Genomic DNA, 20,698 nt, shown 5'->3' with positions numbered 1-20,698 from the left:
GGGGGGGAATGTCCATCAAAAACCCATTAAGGGCAGGCATCACTTCAATGCCAGTACTGTCTGTAGCTTTGTGTGAAATCACTTTTTGTTCATTGTATGGACCAGTGTTGTGTTAATTTACATAGAATTTAAGGATTGTATCGTTTTTGTTTTTTTTGGGGGGGAAGGGGAAGAAATTGTTAATGTTGCATCTTGATAAAAATGTTTGTTTGACCTTTGTTATTGGTGTCTTGTGTCTCATTCGCAGAATCAAGTGTAGAATAGCCAGCATGGTGGCATAGAGTAGCGAGTCAATGCTGTAACCCCACCTTCTCCCTTCAACAAAATGATGAGCTGTTGACGTAAGGCTCTTGCTGCGGCCTCCCCTGGGGTTGTGGTTGATGTGCAATGGGTTCCTTGCCATGCTCCTCTTCCTTGTCCTCCTCCTCCTGAGGTGGTCCTGCAATCCCCACTGGCAATGCCTGTCTCCTCATAATGGCTAAGTTGTGTAGCATGCAGCAGATGACAATGACTCTGAGACCTGTTATGGGGAGTATTGAAGGCTGCCTCCAGAGCGGTCCAGGCATAGGAAGCGCTGCTTCAGCACGCCAATTGTATGTTCAATGATGTTGAGGGTGGATTCATGGCTGTCATTATAGCACTGCTCGGCCTCTGTGGCGGGGTTCCGGAGGGGTTTGTGAGCCAGGTGGCCAGGCCATATCCTTTATCCCCGATCAGCCAGCACTGCCCTTGTCTTTGTTGCTGAAACATTTGCGAGACACTGCTCTCACGCAAGATAAAAACATCATGTGCGCTCCCTGGATAGCGGACATTCACTGTGAGGATGTGCTGAGTGTGGTCGCAGACCAGCTGTACGTTTAGGGACTGGTATCCCTTTCGGTTTCTGAAGACCTCTGCATTGTGTGATTGTGCTCGCAAGGTGATGTGTGTACAGTCAATGGCACCTTAAACCTTGGAGAAGCCTGCAAATTGTCCAAACCCTAGAGCCCTCTCATTCTGGCTGTCCCTGTTTATTGGGATCTTTATGAAGTCCATTCTATGTGCATACAGTGCCCTTGTAAACTGGTGAATGCAGCAATGTGCAGCGTGCTGCTGCTGGCCCCTGCTGCTGCCTGGAAGGAGCCGTAGACATAGAAGGTCATTGTGACAGTCACCTTCACCTCGACGGGCAGCGTAGTCCTGTTGGCACTGGTAGGCTGTAGGTCTGCCTGTATGAGCTGGCATATCTCTGTCAGCACTTCTTTTCGGAAGTGCAGCCTTCTAACGCAATGCGCATCAGAGATGTGGAGGTATGAGTGATGTTCCCTGTAAAGCCGTGGGGGGTAAGGGCTCCTCCCCAAACATATGCGACCTCTTCGATTCCATGGCACAACATGGCCAAGAACCCTTCTTCCAGCTTGAAGCCGCTTGCCAATAACAACCAGCATGATTTGCTGCCAAACGAGCAGTGCCCCACTGAAATCTCTCACTGACCTTGTAAGCAAAGTATCATGGCACATAAAAGTGCCGTTTGCAACTCGGAGCCTCATGCAGCGTTCTGCACGCAATCGTCGCAGTCACTGACAACAGCAATACAAGATCCTCCAGCCTCCCTTTAAATATGGCGCCAATAGCACCTGCTGCACCCTGGGACTGCCTGTTTTTTTCTGTCCTTTTCTGAGGCGATCGGTAAATGAGGCATTAGGACCGAAAGTTTCATTCAGGGCGCTAGTGCAGCCATGCACGACAATTTACGTCATACTGACAGTCAAAACGGAGGGCGGAGTGGTAAGTTTTTGCGCATCGAAAACTATTTGCGAAACTTCCGGCCGGGCGCAAAATCCTGGACGCCTTGTTTCACGCCCAGAAACAGCATTTACTGCTCCACCCAGTCGCGAAATGAGGCGCAAAAGAGCGGAAAATCCAGCCCTACATTCTTCTGTTTTTATATTACAGAATTTTAATTGTTTTGCCACATTGTTCTGTTCAAGAAGAGAAATAAGATTAAACTGGGTGCTTTCGATCAATCTGTAATGTTATGTGTGAGAACATTCTTAGAATCCATAATTTGAGATCAAATTAGTGAGAATTTAGAAATGCATGGAATAGCTAGCAGAGATTTGTTAAAGGCAAATTGTGCTGACAATTTTTATTTGAAGTGATTAATTGGGTAGATAAAGGGAATATTGTGGATGTGGTGTATATGGATTTTTTAGAAGGTATATAAGTTGTTTCAGAAAAGGTAAGTTAAAAAAAATAGGCTTATGGTATAAGAGGAAATATAGCAATATGGAAGGGAAGTTGGTTGATGGACAGGAAACAAAGTTAATGCGTATTGCTCAGATTGCAGAAGGGTTAGAAATGCTACACCTCAAGGGTCACTTCTGAAAGGTTATATGATGACAGATGAAAGAAGTGCACCACAAAGTGACATTATGCAACTGAAGGGGCTGGCTATGTTAATCTTTTATAGAAACCTCAGCTACAGACTTAACTGATTGCTATTTTTGGATGGAGGAATTGAGTTAACATTTGATTGATATAATATATGCTAGCATTCCTCGCCCCTCGTACTATAGGTTCACTTACCTGAATACATCCCAGCAAGAGGACTATTCCTGTTCGCAGGAACGAATGGCAATATTTTACTGGTAACACGCCAGGGTTGTATATTAGCCCGAGAGCAAGTTCTTCCTGATACATAAAATAAATAATTTTAGAGTGGATTTAGCCCAGTAATACTGAAAATTAATTAACTTCAACTCTGCATTGTTAACTGATATGAAGGGGGAGAAATTTGGGGCACTTGCACCTTCCGTTAGCACCCTCGCTAATGGGGCGCAAATGACTTCACCTGAGCGCAGTGCCACTAACGAGTCCCACGAAATTCCGCAGGAATTTAGCGGTGGCAGTAACCAGAAGGGCCTCGCTCCGCTGGCGATGACGAAGTAGTCACTGTGCATAGTAACCAATTTTCAGCCTGGAGCAAAAATTCGGTAGCAACCTCTGAAGCTGCGCCAGGCGACGCCAGCGACAGTTTCAGGGGGCGTGTACCAGACCACTCGCAGGGTGCAATATAAAGGGGAGGTAGCAATTTGAAAAATGGTCATGGCCTGCTGGATGTTGAATCGCGTGGTCCGTGCCGCGATCTTCCAGCCTGGCACTCTGGTGGTCCAGGCAGGTACCCATCGGCAATCCACAGTGGTATGGAACACACACTTATCCAATAAATACACATACAAACGTCCCCTCGGAAAGAGTAGATTTCAGGGCGGAAGCTTAGCCTTTCCTTTTAATGAAGGGGAGGGCCCTACATGTCCCACCGCGTAGCGCTGCGCCCTTCACTTATCCCTTCCGCTCTGCTCACGCCCCACAGAGCAAGTGAAGTGCGACATTTTGCGCTCCACTTGCTCTCGGGGGTGGTAACCCAAATTTAGGTTATGGGGCGGGACTTCCAGGATTGTAACAGGAAATCCTGCCTCGCAGCTGTTACCATCCCCAAATGGTTCGCTACACAATTTCCCCACCGATTCCTGTGATGTGATCAAAATGATTTATTGTCCATTATGAATACTTGCAATTTGATTGATACTTCAGAGACAAAATAACTGAGGGTACGGTGTGACTTTGTGACATATTTATTTATATATTGAAAGTCTAGCATATGGCACACACTTCCTGTACAGATTTACCTGACTTCTGTGTCACAATATCTGAGTCACACATACAATGGGAAGTCGCTCGGGTAATATTTTACTGTCACACTTTGTTAAATCAACCGATCAAATCATTAAGATTACTGTTTTAAAAAAAACACATTTTTGTTGCCATTTATTTCTCAGTCAGTGAAACTTCTAATCTCCAAAATAAACTTTAAAACAAAATTTAAAAATCAACATATATTTCATAATGATATAATTAAAGAATTGTATTTTGTGTCTTTAAATGATTGCAGTAATGCAGTTGTTATGTTACTGAACTAGTAATCCAGAGACTTGAGTTCAAAGACCACCATGGCAGTTTGTCAATTTGAATTCAGTTTAAACAAAACAATGAAATAAATCTAGAATTAAAAGCTAGTATCGGTAATGGCGACCATGAAACGATCAGATTGTCGTCAAATTCCAGCTAGTTCGCTTCTGTCCTTTAGGAAACCTACCATCTTTAGCTGGTCTCGCCTATATGCGACTCCAGACCCACAGCAATGTGGTTGACTCTTAATTGCCTTCTGAAATGACTGCTTTCTGAAATGGCCTAGCAAGCCACTAAGATGTATCAAACTGCTACAAAGAAGTATAATAAGAATAAAACAGGACGGAGTACTCGGCTTTGACTTTTGTATCAGATTCAGGTACAAGAAAGGCCAGCTCAGTTGATGCTGCAAAGTCCTCCTCACTTTCATCTGGGGACTTGTGACAAAGTTGGGAGAACTGCAGGAAAGATCCATCAGAGGTGGTGGCACAGTTGTATACAGCCATGAGGGAGTGGCCCTGGGAGTCCTCAACATTGACTCCAGACCCTGTGAGTCTCATGGCATCAGGTCAAACATGGGCAAGGAAACCTCCTGCTGATTACCACCTATCGCCCTCCTTCAGCTGATGAAACAATAATCTCCCATATTGAGCACCACTTGGAAGAAGTACTGAGTGTACTCTGAGTGGGCACTACAGTCTCCATCACCAAGAGTAGCTCGGTAGTACCACCACTGACCAAGCTGGCCAAGTCCTGAAGGATATAGCTGCCAGACTGGGCTTGCGGCAGGTGGTGAAAGAACCAACATGAGGGAAAAACCTATTTGACCGCATCCTCACCAATCTACGGGTCACATATGCATCCGGCCGTGATAGTATTAGTAGAAGTGACCACCGTACAGTCCCTGTGGAGATAAAGTGCCACATTCAGTCGTGAATGGTGGTGGACAATTAAACAACTAATGGGAGGAGGAGGCTCCATGAATATCCCCATCCTCAATGATGACGGAGCCCAGCACGTGAGTGCAAAAGACAAGACGAAGCATTGCAACCATCTTCAACCAGAAGTGCCAAGTGGACGATCCATCTCAGCCTCCTCCTGAGGTCCCCACCATCACAGAAGCCAGTCATCAGCCAATTTGATTCACTCCACGTGATATCAAGAAGGGGCTGAGTGCACTGGATACAGCAAAGGCTACGGGGCCCTACAACATCCCAATTGTCGTGCTGAAGACTTGTGTGCCAGAATTAGTCACGCCACTAGCCAAACTGTTCCAGTACAGCTGTAACACTGGCATCTATCCCGACAACATGGAAAACTGCCTAGGTCTGTCTTGTCCACAAAAAGCAGGACAATTGCAATCCGACCAATTACCGCTCCATCAGTCTACTCTCAATTATCAGCAAAATGATGGAATGTCTCGTTGACAGTGCTATCAAGTGGCACTTATTCACCAATAACCTGCTGACCAATACCCAGTTTGGGTTCCAGACCTCATTACAGCCTTGGTCCAAACATGAACAAAAGAGCTCAATTCCAGAGGTGAGGTGAGAGTGACTGCCCTTGACATCAACGCAGCATTTGATTGAGTGTGGCATCAAGGAAAAACTGAAGTCAATGGGAATCAGGGAAACATTTTCTACTGGCTGGTTTCATACCTAGCACAAAGTGGTTGTTGGAGGTCAATCATCACAGCCCCAGGACATCGCTGCAGGAGTTCCTCAGGGTAGTGTCCTAGGCCCAACCATCTTCAGCTGCTTCATCAATGACCTTCATATGGTCAGATAATGAAGCAATCCATGCCTGCATGCAGCAAGACCGGGACTACATCCAGGCTTGGCTGATAAGCAGTAACATTCACGCCACACAAGTGCCAGGCAATGACCATCTCCAACAATAGAGAATCTAACCACCTCCTCTTGATATTCAATGGAATTACCATCATCGAATCTCCCACCATCAACATCCTGGGGCTCACCATTGATCAGAAATTTAAATGGACCAGCCACATAAATACTGTGGCCAGAAGGGCAGGTCAGAGGCTGTGTATTCTCTGGCGAGTGACTAACCTCCTGATTCCCCAAAGCCTTGCCACCATCTACAAGGCACTAGTCAGGACTGTGATGGAATACTCTTCACTTGCATGGATGAGTACAGCTCCAATAACACGCATTCTGAGCATATGCAGTTTTTAGCATTTGCCATCATGCATTAGTAGATTTCAGAATTGAAGGGGGAAATTTTTATCCTGGTGGAGCGTGTAGGATTGGGTTTGGGTGGGCGGTTAAATCTGGTAAAAATGCGAACACGTCAGGAAGTCGGCTCTAACCAGCTGACTCCCGCATATAATTCGAGCGCATTTGGCTGGAGAGGCGGGTTGCCTATTAACAATAATCACTCAATTGGAGCGATATTTCAACACAGTATTAAGTTTAACATCGCATCTAAGGGTTGCCTGGGCTTCCTGAAACTCGCCATTGAAAGCAAGGCGAGAACACAACGACACCTGAGGGGGCTGATAAAATTCATGGAAATACTGCAATAAATACTCAGGACTCACAACTGCATTTTTTACCTACGAGTTGGAAAGGGTTTGTTCACAGTACTGTTACTGAGAGTTTACTTTAAACACTTTGGAGCTTTTTGAAATCACATTAGATGAGGAGCAATATGAGTTGCACCAGCAGCAGCCTGCTGTTGAGAGACCAGCAGTTGGACAGAAAAGAGGGGAGCAGCAGAGGGGTGCAACATATGGTGTATAGGCAGAGGCTGAGTTTCCTTGATATGTCGGATCAGTAGTGCTTCAGGAGGCTCAGGTTGTTGCGTCAGATGGTGGCAGACATCTGCAGCCTCCTATTAGAAGACCTGCTCCCTGCGGACCTGCTGACCACGCGTAACCACTGGCTGTCAAGATGACACCCGCCCTCAGCTTTTTTGCCTCTGGATCCTTCCAGGGCTTTACTAGAGACATATCCCTGCATTTTAAAAGAATCAAGGTAAGATATAGCAGAGGCACTATTACACATATTTAATTATTTGTTCGAAAAAGGTGGAGTGCCAGAGGACTGGGGAAAACTAATGTAATACCCATATTTAAGAAGGGAGATTGAACTATAGACCAGTCAGCTTAACATCGGTGGTCAGAAAAATAATGGAATTCCTACTACAGGAGAAATAGAAGAACATCTAGAGAGCAAAAATATAATAATGAATAGTCAGCATGGATTTCAAAGGGGAAAGTCTTGCTTGCCCAACCTTCCTGAATTCTTTGAAGATGTAACAGAGAGAGTAGACAGGGATAACGCAATAGATGTAATTTATCTAGATCTTCAAAAGGCATTCGATAAGGTGCCACGTAACAGACTAATGAATAAAGCATGTGGAGTCGGGGGGGCAAGTAGCAGAATGGATAACCAATTGGCTTCAAGACAGAAAACAGAAAGTATGGGTAAGGGTGGCTATTCAGAGTGGCAGAAGGTGGAAAATAGGGTCCTACAAGGATCAGTGCTCACAATTTGTATAAACAAATTGGGACTTTGGAATCAAAAACACAGGACCTGAACTCGGTCAGAGCTAAGGCTCACCCATTTCTCGGTGGTCCCCGGGCGGAACTTCAATTTTTGCCGCCCGCTGCCGCTGGGGCCAGTTGGGCGGGAGTTTCGCCGCGGTTCTGTCGGTGGCAGTGGCAGGCAGCGGGCGCCAGCAGCAGTGGGCGGTAGGTGCAGGCCTCTCGACTCGGCAAACATCGGAGGCCGTGCGCCGCGCATGCGCGAGATTTGCATGTTTTTTTGTAGTTTCTTGTGGGCGATGACATCACTTGGGGCTGATGACACAGCTGCGCTGCTGATAAAAGCTGTATCCTCACTTGCACCAGCCAGTTGCAGAGCCATATTTGGAGAGAGAAAAACAAAATCATCACCAGCCATTCATCGAGGAAAGTTATAATGAGTGCAATAGTTTCCAAGAAGTTTGATGGAGGGAAGCCCAGAGCTCCCTGGTTTATTGAGGAGGAGCTGGAGGAACTTGTATCTGAGGTGAAGCGCCATTATAAAGACCTCACCCAAGATGGTCGTGGCAAGCCTCCATCACCCAATATAGACGCATTTGGAGGGAGATTGGCGAGGCCGTGTCGTCAGTGGGCAACATTGTGCAGGATGGAGACCAGTGTCGGAAACGATGGAATGATGTGGTGGCGTCAGCAAGAGTGAGTAAACATTTATTGTTGCACTCCCATACTACTCCTAAAGGTTCTGTGCCAGTTGTGTATGTGTGTGTGTGTTGCAGGAGCAAAACGGGTAAAGGCTACAACTTTATTTTCTGCAGATCAGCCAACGCATCAAGCCCGAGTGGCACGGGAGGGGACCCAGCGGATGTCATCGAGTTGATCAGCCTAGAGGAAAGTACCTTGGCATTGGTGGGTGACCACTCCCGTGCCACCAGAAAGGGTGCTGCAGATCCCGTGCGAGAGCATAGTAAGCTTATACTAATCTCCGGTCTGCGTTGCGCTCATGTCATGCAAGGTCATGCAATGTTAAGTCAAATGCTTTTTAACACACTGTGTGTCGGCCATTAATGGTGTGCTCATGTAGCAATGGAAGTCCTTGAAGTAAGAATGTAAAATGTTACGGATCATATGTCAGCTTGAGCAACCTCCCCAGCGATATACTGAAATGTTGTCCTCCACTTGCAGACAGCACCGAGCAATGCGTCCCATCCATCTCTGGCACACAAAGGCAGTATGTGACACCAACACCTCCCACCCAGACGTTGTCAGCAGCCCAACACACCAGCTCCTTCCTCCACCACCCCCACCCACCCCCTCCCCCGCAAAATCACCCATACCACCACATCCACCTCCGCCATCCAGAGACACGAAGACCAGGAGGGAGAGGAGGGAGAAGTGCCAGTCTTCGAACCACGTGAGTTCGAGGAGCTGCAGAGGAGGACTCCAGCCTCTTGACATGTGTGCCACCTGTTCGGCCAACATCGGTGTCAAAATCCGACTTTCTAGGATTCGAGTCTGTCATGTATTCAACTATCATTGTAACCCATGTATAAACTGACCTAAGTTGTACACCGTGAAAACACTGACTACTAGGTGGTGAACTTGTGGGAGACATTCCTAACCTGGACTCTCAGCGAGTACAGAGACGATTCACTCGGCTGATTCCGGAGATGAGGGGGTTACCTTATGATGATAGATTGAGTAGACCGGGTCTTTACTCGTTGGAGTTCAGAAGGATGAGGGGTGATCTTATAGAAACATTTAAAATCATGAAAGGGATAGACAGGATAGAGGCAGAGAGGTTGTTTCCACTGGTAGGGGAGACTAGAACTAGGGGACACAGCCTCAAAATACGGGGGAGCCAATTTAAAACCGAGTTGAGAAGGAATTTCTTCTCCCAGAGGATTGAGAATCTGTGGAATTCTCTGCCCAAGGAAGCAGTTGAGGCTAGCTCATTGAATGTATTCAAGTCACAGATAGATAGATTTTTAACCAATAAGGAAATTAAGGGTTACGGGGAGAGGGCGGGTAAGTGGAGCTGAGTCCACGGCCAGATCAGCCATGATCTTATTGAATGGCGGAGCAGGCTCGAGGGGCTAGATGGCCTACTCCTGTTCCTAATTCTTATGTTCTTATGTAAAAGGGGAAGCTCCACCCACCTTCTGCACTTCAGTGCTGGCTAATAAAGGTTGCTGGTCACAGGGTGACCTTCTCTCAAGTATGGGCCTCGTGTGCATTTGTAATGTATAGTAAGGACATATTATTGGCGACGAGAAACTGGGATTTAAACCACACGAGCATGGCCACTAGCAGCACAGACGAGAGGTACTGTGTTGGTGATGATTGGGACGATTTTATTGATAGACTACAGCAAAGTTTCGTCGCTAAGGAATGGCTGGGACAGGATTTGGCCGACAAACGCAGGACTCATCTCCTGACGGTTTATGGATCCAGGACGTAGTCCCTGATGAAGGATCTTCTAGCGCCAGAGAAGCCTGTGGACAAGACTTTTGAAGAGCTCAGTAAGTTGATCGGGGAACACTTTAAATCGGCGAGCAGCATGCACATGGCGAGTCACCGGTTTTACACACACCGGCGGCGAGAAGGGCAAAGCATTCCAGACTTCGTGGCAGACCTCCGGCGACAGGCGAGCCTATGTAAGTTCCCAGATGCATGCAGAGCGGAGATGCTGCGAGACTTTTTTATTGAGGGCATCAGGCCGCTGGGGTTTTCAGGAAACTGATCGAGACCAAAGACTTGACCCTGGAAACGGCGGCTTTGATGGCCCAGACATTTATCTCAGGGGTGGAAGAGACCAGAATGATGTTTGACAAAAATCTTGGTTTAAATACAGCAAATGGACAGGGAGTCAACATTGTTAACGCGACACACAGTTCTCCAGGCAGACAGGGGCAATCAGACATGCCCGAGCATATAGTCGAACCCAAAGGGGGAATTCAACAGAGACAATGACTAGCTGAATGGCGTTTCATGCCATCGCAAGGGACAATGCGGCCAGTAATGGGGCCATCAACACCTGTCAATGGTGCGCTTAAGGACAGTCACCGAGACAGTCAGAGATGATCGACTGGTAATGGACCTTTTGTTTCCAACAATGGGGCCTCCAGCTCATGCTGGAGGTGTGGAGGCAAACACCCAGCCAGAGCTTGCAGGTATCAGCAATATATCTGCAGAAACTGCAACGTCAGCGGTCACTTGGTGTGTATGTGCAGGAAGCCTGCAGCCAGGTTGATGTATGAGGTGGACGGGCCCGATGTAAGCTCTACGAGGCCAAATGGACACTGGGGGAAATCGCTGGAAACTGAAGTTCAGCGAGTTCATGTGGAGCACATATACAGTTCATACACCAGGACGCTACCGCTAATGATGAAAGTGCTCCTCCACGGCATTCCAGTATCAATGTAGCTAGACATGGGGGCCAGCCAGTCCCTGATGAGTATCAAACAGTTCGACAAGTTGTGGGTGTCCAAGGCCAGGAGGCCAAAATTATTGCCGATTGACGCACAGCTACGGACATATACAAAGGAGATCATTCCGGTGCTAGGCAGTGCCACGGTAGTCATGACCCACAAAGATTCGGAGAACAGGTTGCCACTCTGGATTGTCCCGGGGGACGGTCCCGCACTGCTGGGGAGGAGTTGGCTTATGTCATGAACTGGAAATGGGGCGATGTCAATGCAATTTCTTCTGTGGAGTGAATATCATGCTCATTGGTCCTGGAAAAATTTGACTCACTATTTCAACCCATTGGCACTTTCATGGGGACCAAGGTAGTGATTCACATAAACCCGGACGCCGGGCCAGTACACCACAAGGCCAGAGTGGTGCTATATGTGATGCGGGAAAAGATAGAAGATGAATTGGACCGTCTGCTGATGGAAGGTATCATCTCGCCAGTCGAATTCAGTGACTGGGCGAGCCCGATTGTGCCGGTGCTCAAGGCGGATGGGTCGGTCAGGATATGTGGTGATTACAAGGCCACCATCAATCGGGTGTCACTCCAAGACCAGTACCCGCTACCGAGAGCGGAGGACCTCTTTGCAACGCTATCCGGTGGAAAACTTTTTTCAAAATTGGACCTGACCTCAGCCTACATGACCCAGGAGCTGGCAAGTGAGTCGAAGAAGCTGACCACCATCACGACACACAAGGGGTTGTTTGAGTACAACAAATGTCTGTTTGGGATTCGCTCGGCCGCTGCGATCTTTCAACGAAATATGGAAAGCCTCCTCAAGTCGATTCCAGGGACGGTGGTTTTTCAGGACGACATCCTCATCACGGGTTACGATACTGAAGAACACCTCCACAACCTGGAGGAGGTGCTACGCAGACTGGATCGGGTAGGGCTGCGACTGAAAAAGGCAAAGTGCGTCTTCCTAGCTCCAGAGGTAGAATTCCTGTGGATGAGGGTAGCAGCAGACTGGATCAGCCCTACTGCGTCCAAGACGGAAGCGATCCAGAGAGCACCTAGACCCCGTAACACGACGGAGCTGCGTTCGTTCCTGGGGCTCCTGAACTATTTTGGGAATTTTCTTCCCAAATTGAGCACGCTGCTAGAGCCGCTACACGTGCTCCTACGCAAAGGTCACGAATGGGGCTGTGGGGACAGCCAGGAAAGGGCTTTTAATAGAGCACACAATTTGTTATGTTCCAACAATCTGTTAAAATGCTATATGAACCATGTAAGAAACTTGTGTTAAAGTGCGATCCGTCGTCCTATGGTGTCGGGTGTGTGTTGCAGCATGTCAATTACAGCTGGTAGCTTATGCCTCCAGAAGTCTGTCCCAGGCAGAAAGGTGCTACGGGATGGTAGAAAAGGAGGCGCTCGCTTGTGTATATGCGGTAAAGAAAATGCACCAGTACCTGTTTGGCAGGAAGTTTGAGCTGGAGACAGATCACAAACCCCTAACGTCCCTTTTGGCTAACAACAAGGCCATAAATGCAATCGCATCGGCCCGCATACAGAGGTGGGCACTCACGTTAGCCGCATATGACTATACAATTCGGCACAGACCGGGCACCGAAAACTGCGCCGATGCACTCAGCAGGCTCCCACTAGCCACCACCGAGAGGGCAATCGAGCATGCTGCTCAGATGGTCATGGCTGTTGAAGCTTTCGAAAGCGAAGGCTCACCCGTGACAGCCCGTCAGATCAAAGTCTGGACAAATAGAGACCCGCTACTGTCTTTAGTCAAGAAATGTGTCCTGAATGGGGACTGGGCAGCCACGTATGGGGCATGCCCTGAGGAATTTAAACCATTTCACAGGCGCAGGGATGAACTCTCGATTCAGGCCGATTGCCTGTTGTGGGGAAACCGCGTAGTCATGCCCTAAAAGGGCAGAGAGGTGTTCATCAGAGAACTCCACAATGAGCGCCCGGGCATTGTCATGAAGGCAATTGCCAGGTCACACGTTTGGTGGCCAGGGATAGACGCAGATCTGGAACTTTGTGTTCGCAGGTGCAACACGTGTGCCCAGCTGGGCAATGCACCCAGGGAACCCCCCTTAGCCCCTGGCCATGATCCGCCAAGCCTTGGTCACACATCCATGTGGACTACGCAGGTCCTTTCATGGGAAAAATGTTTTTGGGTGTAGTAGATGCCTAGTCCAAATGGATCGAGTGTGACATTTTAAATTCAAGCACATCCTCTGCCACAGTAGAAAGTCCACGGTCTACCCGACATCTTGGTCAACGACAATGGCCCGTGCTTCACAAGCACTGAATTCCAGGACTTCATGGCAGGCAATGGAATTAACCATGTCAGAACGGCACCGTTCAAGCCGGCCTCAAACAGCCAGGCAGAACGAGCAGTGCAGATAATCAAACAGGGGATGCTCAGAATCCAAGGGGGTTCCCTACAAAGCTGCTTATCACGCTTCCTTTGGGCTATAGATCCCGACTACACTCGCTCACAGGGGTTCCACCCGCAGAGCTGCTAAAGAAAAGGACGCTCAGAACCCGGTTATCCCTTATACACCCCACCATGAAAGAAATTGTCGAGAGCAGGCGCCAGTCACAATATGACTACCATGGCAGGAATGCGACAGCGCGATGTATTGATGTAAATGACCCTGTTTTTGTCCTCAACTACGCTGCAGGGCTCAAATGGCTCGCAGGCACTATTATTGCCAAAGAGGGAAATAGGATTCTGGTAGTTAAACTTACCAATGGACAAATCTGCCGAAACACGTGGATCAAACAAAAAGGTTCAGCAACCCCATAGAAGAAGCAGAGGAAAAACACGATGTAGAGTTCACTCCACCACAGGTGACCGAACAGCGGAACCAAAGGGAGGAGAGCCCAGTCACTGTGGGCAATCCGGATAGGCCTGAGACACTGCAAACAGCAGACACTCAGGCCAGCGCCCAACAACTGGAGCCCAACTCAGGCGCTCTACAAGAGAGTGTAAACCACCAGAGAGACTCAATAAGACTTTGGGGGGGAGGTGATGTCATGTATTCAACCAGCCTTGTAACCCATGTATAATCTGACCTAAGTTGTACACTGTGAGAACAATGACCACTAGGTGGTGAACTTGTGGGAGACACTCCTAACCTGGACCTTCAGGTATAAAAGGGGAAGCTCCACCCACTTTCATCACTTGAGTGCTAAGGAATAAAGGACAGGTCACAGACTGACCTTCTCTCAAGCATGGGCCTCGTGTGCATTTATACTGTATAGTAAGGACGTATCACTTCCTGCACTGAATCCAGGAGCCTTGCACAATATGCCTGCTGCAGCATGAGGTTTCTCCCTCCCATTGATGGGAAGCGAATCTCTCTCCAGCTTCTCTCAGCTCCCAGCAGTACATTAAGAAGGTGTTATTGAAGTGAAGCGCAGCCTTTGAGTGTCCTGAATCCATTGTCACACCTTGTTTTCTCTTGCTTCTAACTCCAAACTCTTTCAAATCGCAAATTTTAATTGGTCCTTTAAATACTGAAGTTGAGATTGTGTCATGTGGTTCCGCATCACTGCCACGCAATTACCGACAAACCCGGAAGTAAAATTATAATGAGCTGGCTACGTTGATTGTCACCGACCGATGAGTTTACTTCGGGGTTTCCCATGGGATATCTGACCCCCTCACCCACCCCCAGACTCCACTCCCAACATGCCTCCAAGTTAGTATTGGGGCCACATGGTTTGCTAACGATCAAGATATTATGCATGTTTTCAAATACTGATTTAATGTCACTGTACTTAGCCATCAGCAGGTAAAGCAGCCAAGGTGATTACCTCATCCTCATCCCAGTGGAACAAATCCCAATCGTTAATGACTTTTATTCGGGTTCGTTTCCACAGCTCCAGAAACACAGTGGCTACAGTTTGAGAGAAATATTCACCGAAGTTACCAATGTTTCATTCTTTAATAATAAAGAATATTATTGTGTAATCAAACAAATAAATATAATTTTTTTACGAGTGGTTTGAAATTTGTGTTATGACTCCCATCCCCAAAGTGGGCAGATTTGGCATGTGATATGATAACGAGCCATACAGACCAGAAAAATGCCAGTCTGTGCTGAGTTAGTTGGTCTTAGCTGTGGCTACAGTTGACCTAAACGCTACTTGGCTTGAAAGGCGGGGGGGGGGAGGGAAATCAACTGCAGTTTTGCTCACGATCTCTATCTCCTGCCCACTACTAAAGTGTGAATATGTGAATGCTGGTTAAGAACTGGATCAGGCTCATAGTGATACCAAGCTTCTTCAACAGCACCTACCAAACCCACGACCTCCACCACCTAGAAGAACAAGTGCAGCAGGTGCATGGCAACATCATCACCTCCAAATTCGCCATAAAATCACACACCATCCTGACTTGGACATATATCACCGTTCTTTCATCGTTGCTGGGTAAAAATCCTGGAAGTCCCTACCGAACAGCATGGTGGGAGTACTTTTAACCACATGGACTGCAGCTATTCAAGAAAGGCAACTAGGGATGGGCAATAAATGCCAGCCGTGCCAGTGATGCCCACATCACGAGAGAGTTAAAATAACCTGCTGACGCTTACCATCCACATTAATTCATGAAGAATGGACACTGACCAGGGGTTTCCTTTAAGGCGAGGGAAAATAGAATTTGCAGAATGTTGTTGTCAAGATGTTTCATCATTTTCAATGCGACTGTAACCCACATAAAATGTAATCCTGCTGCTAAATATTACAGCTGAGTGGTCTTCTTCGACGACAAGATTATTGGTCATAGATCTCATTTAAACTCAACACCTGGCTTTACCTTTTCAGAAAAAATAAAATGAATAGCTAGTGTGGAGCTGAGAAGAGTACATACCCCAGATTCCCATGAACATAGCAAAGAAAATTGTTACTTCGTGGTCAAATAGTTGTGTAATCTGCAGGAAAAGAATGAAAAGATTTTGGTCATCAGTGCAGGCCACTCATCACAACATGTGTCTTACTCACTGAATCCTTAACTGTAAATTTTCTGTTTGTACCTGAATTTAATGAACCAATAAATTTAAAGCAACATTATCTCCTGCTGGCCAACCACATATCCGTTGTAACATCATAGACACTAGAGAATTCCTCAACCTGCTCTCCCATCCAACCCTCTACTGCGAGAATTGGTACACTGATGTAAGTATAGTGTCAATTGGCTCAGTGGGTAACACTCTTGTCTGAGTCATAAGATGATGGTATCAAGAATGTGAGTATATTTTGGTCCTAAATGTCTTCATTATCTTCAGCACTTATTCTGTTATTGCACTGCAAAGATCAAGAAAATGTGTGTTTTAGTACATTGCCTTAGGCGCCATTGTTGTGCTAAGTGCAAATTTTCTTGATCTTTGTAACAGTTCAAATCTTACACCCGTCAAAACCCATCAGGGAACATATGCATAACCGTACTGTACAAGCTCGCGGAACTTTCTTGGGTTTACACCGCTCCTGCAATTGGTGTAACTTTACACATAAAATAAAATGGTCTAACAGCTACCCCAGCACTTCAGACAAGTGTGAGGATTTGGTGAGATGAAGAGGGCACCGACATCACTTACCGATTACAGGTTTCCAAGGAACATTTTTAACCCCTTCCATCACATTTTTCAATACTGACAAATGCACTTAATTTTATTGACATGTTTTCCTCTCTTCCCAGAAACAAATGTTGAAACCTCCAACTTCCCCCACTCCCATAAACCACAACTGGATTAACTTTGGACAAGGAATGGCTTTCCCCGTGGAGTTATCAGTCAATGCCATCATAATGGAGGAAAAGTTGAAGCAGCAATGTGTCCAGGTCAGGAGAATCAGGAAGCATGGCTGAAGAAAGCAGCCTACCAGGTGCGACCCTCCCCAATGTGTGTACAAGCCACACCGGTCCTACGAGGACCTCGCATCCGACAGCTGTGCCTCTCCATGGATGCCATTGGGCATTTCTGCCAACTTCATGATGAAGATTTGCAGATTCACTCCACTGCCACAACTGCTCTGTCCATGGCAATTAAAGAGACAGCAGCTCTTACTTTTACAGCTCCACATCATTCCAGGCCTTTAGCCGGGGGGTGAGGGGGGGGGTTCACTGCATGTATCCTGCAGGTGACAAATGGCTTTTTTCAAAGACTGGCCAAATTCCTCCCCTTGGGCATCACCCCCCACAGAGGCAAAGAGGTTGGGGCTTCTACAGGACAGCTAGATTTCCCAGGGTGCAGGGCACCATGACAGCATGTACATGGCTTTGAAGGAGCTAACCAAGCAGCCGTTGCCAAATGTGAACCGATAGGGGTGTTACTCAGCAAAGGTCCAGGTTATCTTAGATGCAAACTAGGCCAAGTCCTCATATGCCGCTGCAGTGAGCCTCAGAAGACAGATTGTGCAGGACGTCTTCATCGACTGAGCAACTGCAGTGGCAGCACTTCAGCCTTATCTTCTACACATCAAATGATATCAAATCAGATCTATTTGGTCCAGCAGGACCTTGCCAGGAATCTTCACTCGTGTGAAGAATTCTAAAGGATAAAAAGAGCAGGAACCCCCAGCACCAAAAATTTCACAGAAATTTACAGCACGGAAGGAGGGCATTTTGGCCCATCGTGTTCGTGCTGGCCGACCAAGAGCTATCCAGCCTAATCCCACTTTCCAGTCCTTGGTCCGTAGCCTTGTAGGTTACAGCACTTCAAGTGCACATCCAAGTATCTTTAAATGCAGTGAGGGTTTCTGCCTCTACCACCCTTTCAGGCAGTGGGTTCCAGACCCCCACCACCCTCCGGATGAAGACATTTCCCTCATATCTCTTCTAAACCTGCCCCCAATTACTTTAAATCTATGCCCCCTGATTGTTGATCCCTCTGCCAAGAAAAAGATCCTTCCTATCCACTCTATCCAGGTCCCTCAATGTTAAACACCTCAATCAGGTTTCCCCTTAGCCTCCTGTTTCAAAGAAAACAGATCCAGCAGCTCCAATCTTTCCGCAAAGCCAAATTCGCCAGTCCAGGCGACATTCTTGCAAATCTCCTCTGCACCCATTCCAGTTCAATCACATCTTTCCTGTCATGTGGTGACCAGAACTGCACAGTACTCCAGCTGCAGCCTAACCAGTGTTTTATACAGTTTGAGCATAAACGCTTTGCTCTTTTATTTCATGCCTCAACTAATAAAGGCAAGTATTCCATATGCCTTAGTAACCACCGTAACTACCTAGCCTGCTACCTTCAGGGATCTGCGGACTTACGCTCCAAGGTCCCTTTATTCTACTTCACTTTTCAGTGCCATACTATTTAATGTGTATTCCCTTGCCTTGTCAGACCTCCCCAAATGTATTACCTCACACTTATCTGGATTGAATTTCATTTGCCACTGTTCTACCCGCCTGACTAGTACATTGATATCTTCCTGCAGTCCACAGCTTTCTTCTTCATTATCAACCACACAGCCTATTTTAGTGTTATCTGCAAACTTCTTAATCATACCCCCAGCAGTTAAGTCCAAGTCATTGATATATACCATAAAAAGCAAGGGACCCAGCACTGAGCCCTGCGGAACCCCACTGGATACAGCCTTCCAGACATAAAAACACCCATCAACCATTACCCTTTGTTTTCTGCCCCTGAGCCAATTTTGGATCCAACTTGCCACTTTGCCCTGGATCCCATGGGCTATTATTTTCGTGACCAGTCTGCCATGTGGGACCTTATCAAATGCTTTGCTAAAATCCATATACACTACATCATACACACTGCTCTCATCGACCCTCCTGGTTACCTCCTAGAAAAATTCAATCAAGTTAGTCAGACCCGACCTTCCCTTGACAAATCCATGTTGACTGTCCTTGACTAATCCATGTCTTTCCAAATGAAGATTTATCCTGTCCCTCAGGATTTTTGCCAATAATTTTCCCACCACTGAAGTTAGGCTGACTGGCCTGTAATTACTCAGTCTATCCCTTTCTCCCTTTTTAAAAGGAGCAGACAATAACATTGAAATTGCAGAAGTATTGAATAGTTATATTGCCTCAGTATTTAACAGGGAAATGAAAAAGGTGGGCATGACATTAGAAGAAAAGATCAAAAAGATATAGGCCCAGATTTTGCTGTACTAATAACGATGTGATTGTCGGCATCATTATTATTGCTGGGTAAAACTGACAGCACCTTCTGCCATCCGCAGTTAAACACGGAAATACGGAGGTTGCTGTCAGTGATATCCTGCTCCTCCACATGCTGCACTGCTGCAGTCTTCGGCGATGGATTCTGCACAGAAATTAATGTTATGGTGAAACGTTACAAGGACACCCTCAAAGCCTCCCTGATAAAGTGTAACATCCCCACTGACACCTGGGAGTCCATGGCCAAAGATCGCCCTAAATGGAGGAAGTGCATCTGGGAGGACGCTGAGCACGAGTCTCATCGCCGAGACATGCAGAAATCAAGCGCAGGCAGCGGAAAGAGCGTGCGGCAAACCTGTCCCACCCACCCCTTCCCTCAACGACTATATGTCCCACCTGTGACAGAGACTGTGGTTCTCGTATTGGACTGTTCAACCACCTAAGAACTCATGGTAAGAGTGGAAGCAAGTCTTCCTCGATTCCAAGGGACTGCCTATGATGATGATGATGTGAACTTGGGCTAATAGTCCACTCGTCTCTCTCCAAAAAACAGATCGAAAAGTTCGAGCTTATAGAATCAGGAGTAACTGAGTTTCTGACAGCATAATACAGCTGAACAACCTCTCCGGCCCTGAAAATTTAATGTGTGGAATCCCATTTTCTCAGAAAACAAAATTTACGGTGCAGATTTTTTTTTTAAATAAAAATGAATAATTTATTTCATTTCATCTGTTTTTCTGTTTATTGTTTCTCCCTTAATCTCATGTGCTTGTCCCAAACTTTATTTTTCTTCCTGTACAATGATTTAGATGTAATTTATATATCCTGTTTTTTACTTCCTGCTTTGCTGTCGGCATGTCTCGGTGAGGATTCTTCAATTTAATTGGTTGAACCACCTCCCTGATGCTTTGCCTGCTCACAGACGCCACGGGTCCCCTTGGTCATGCTTGACCAACTTTATTGAATCCTTTGAAGTAACAGAAAGAAGTGACAAGGGTAATGCAGTGGATGTAATATATTTAGATTTTCAAAAGGTGTGCGATAAGATACCGCATTGTAGACTCATGACTAAGGTCAGAGCCTGTGGAGTCTGAGGGCAGGTTGCAGAATGGATAGCAACTTGGCTACAAAACAGAAAACATAAGAGTAGGGTTAAGGGTAGCTACTCACGTCTGGCAAAAGGTGGGAAGTGGTGTTCCACAGGGATCGGTGCTGGGATCACTGTTACTCACAATTTTCATTAGCGATTTAGAAGTACAATTTCAAAATTTGCAGACGATACCAAGTTGGGGGAAGTGTAGTTAATACAAAAAGGAAGAATGTGACAGAATACAGAAAGACATTAATACGTTTTCTGAATGGGCGTGTAATTTGCCAATGAATTTCAATATAGATAAGAGTGAGGTGGTGCATTAGGGTAGGAAGAATAAGGCGGCCACATACTGCTTGGATAATAAGAGTGTGATTGGGGTAGCCAAGACAAAGGGATCCAGGGGTGCAAATACACAAATCACTAAAAGTAGTGATGCAGGTTAATAAGGCTTAGTTTTAGGAACTGAAGCTGGGCAAGTGAAAGGGATATCAGTGGGAGAGCATTTTGGTGGTAGTGATCATAATTCAGTTAGATTTAGCGTAGTTGTGGAAAAGGACAAAGATA

At 46.6% G+C, this 20,698-nt stretch overlaps 1 protein-coding gene across 5 annotated transcripts in view; it reads right to left on the bottom strand.

Moving 5' to 3' along the window:
* Positions 1-20,698, bottom strand: part of LOC139280184 (anoctamin-9-like) — a 242,322-nt gene that overhangs the window by 96,969 nt on the left and 124,655 nt on the right. For all 5 annotated transcript variants that reach the window (XM_070899766.1, XM_070899762.1, XM_070899763.1 and 2 more), the window contains 3 exons: positions 15,772-15,832; positions 14,715-14,797; positions 2,569-2,673 (listed from right to left, as the gene is read on the bottom strand). In XM_070899766.1, coding sequence (XP_070755867.1) covers positions 2,569-2,673; positions 14,715-14,797; positions 15,772-15,832 — 249 coding nt within the window. The remainder of the gene's footprint in view (positions 1-2,568; positions 2,674-14,714; positions 14,798-15,771; positions 15,833-20,698) is intronic.

The sequence above is a fragment of the Pristiophorus japonicus genome, chromosome 14, assembly GCF_044704955.1.
Source record: "Pristiophorus japonicus isolate sPriJap1 chromosome 14, sPriJap1.hap1, whole genome shotgun sequence".
Classification (NCBI taxonomy): Eukaryota; Metazoa; Chordata; class Chondrichthyes; family Pristiophoridae; genus Pristiophorus; species Pristiophorus japonicus.
This window is presented reverse-complemented; position numbering and strand designations above follow the sequence as displayed.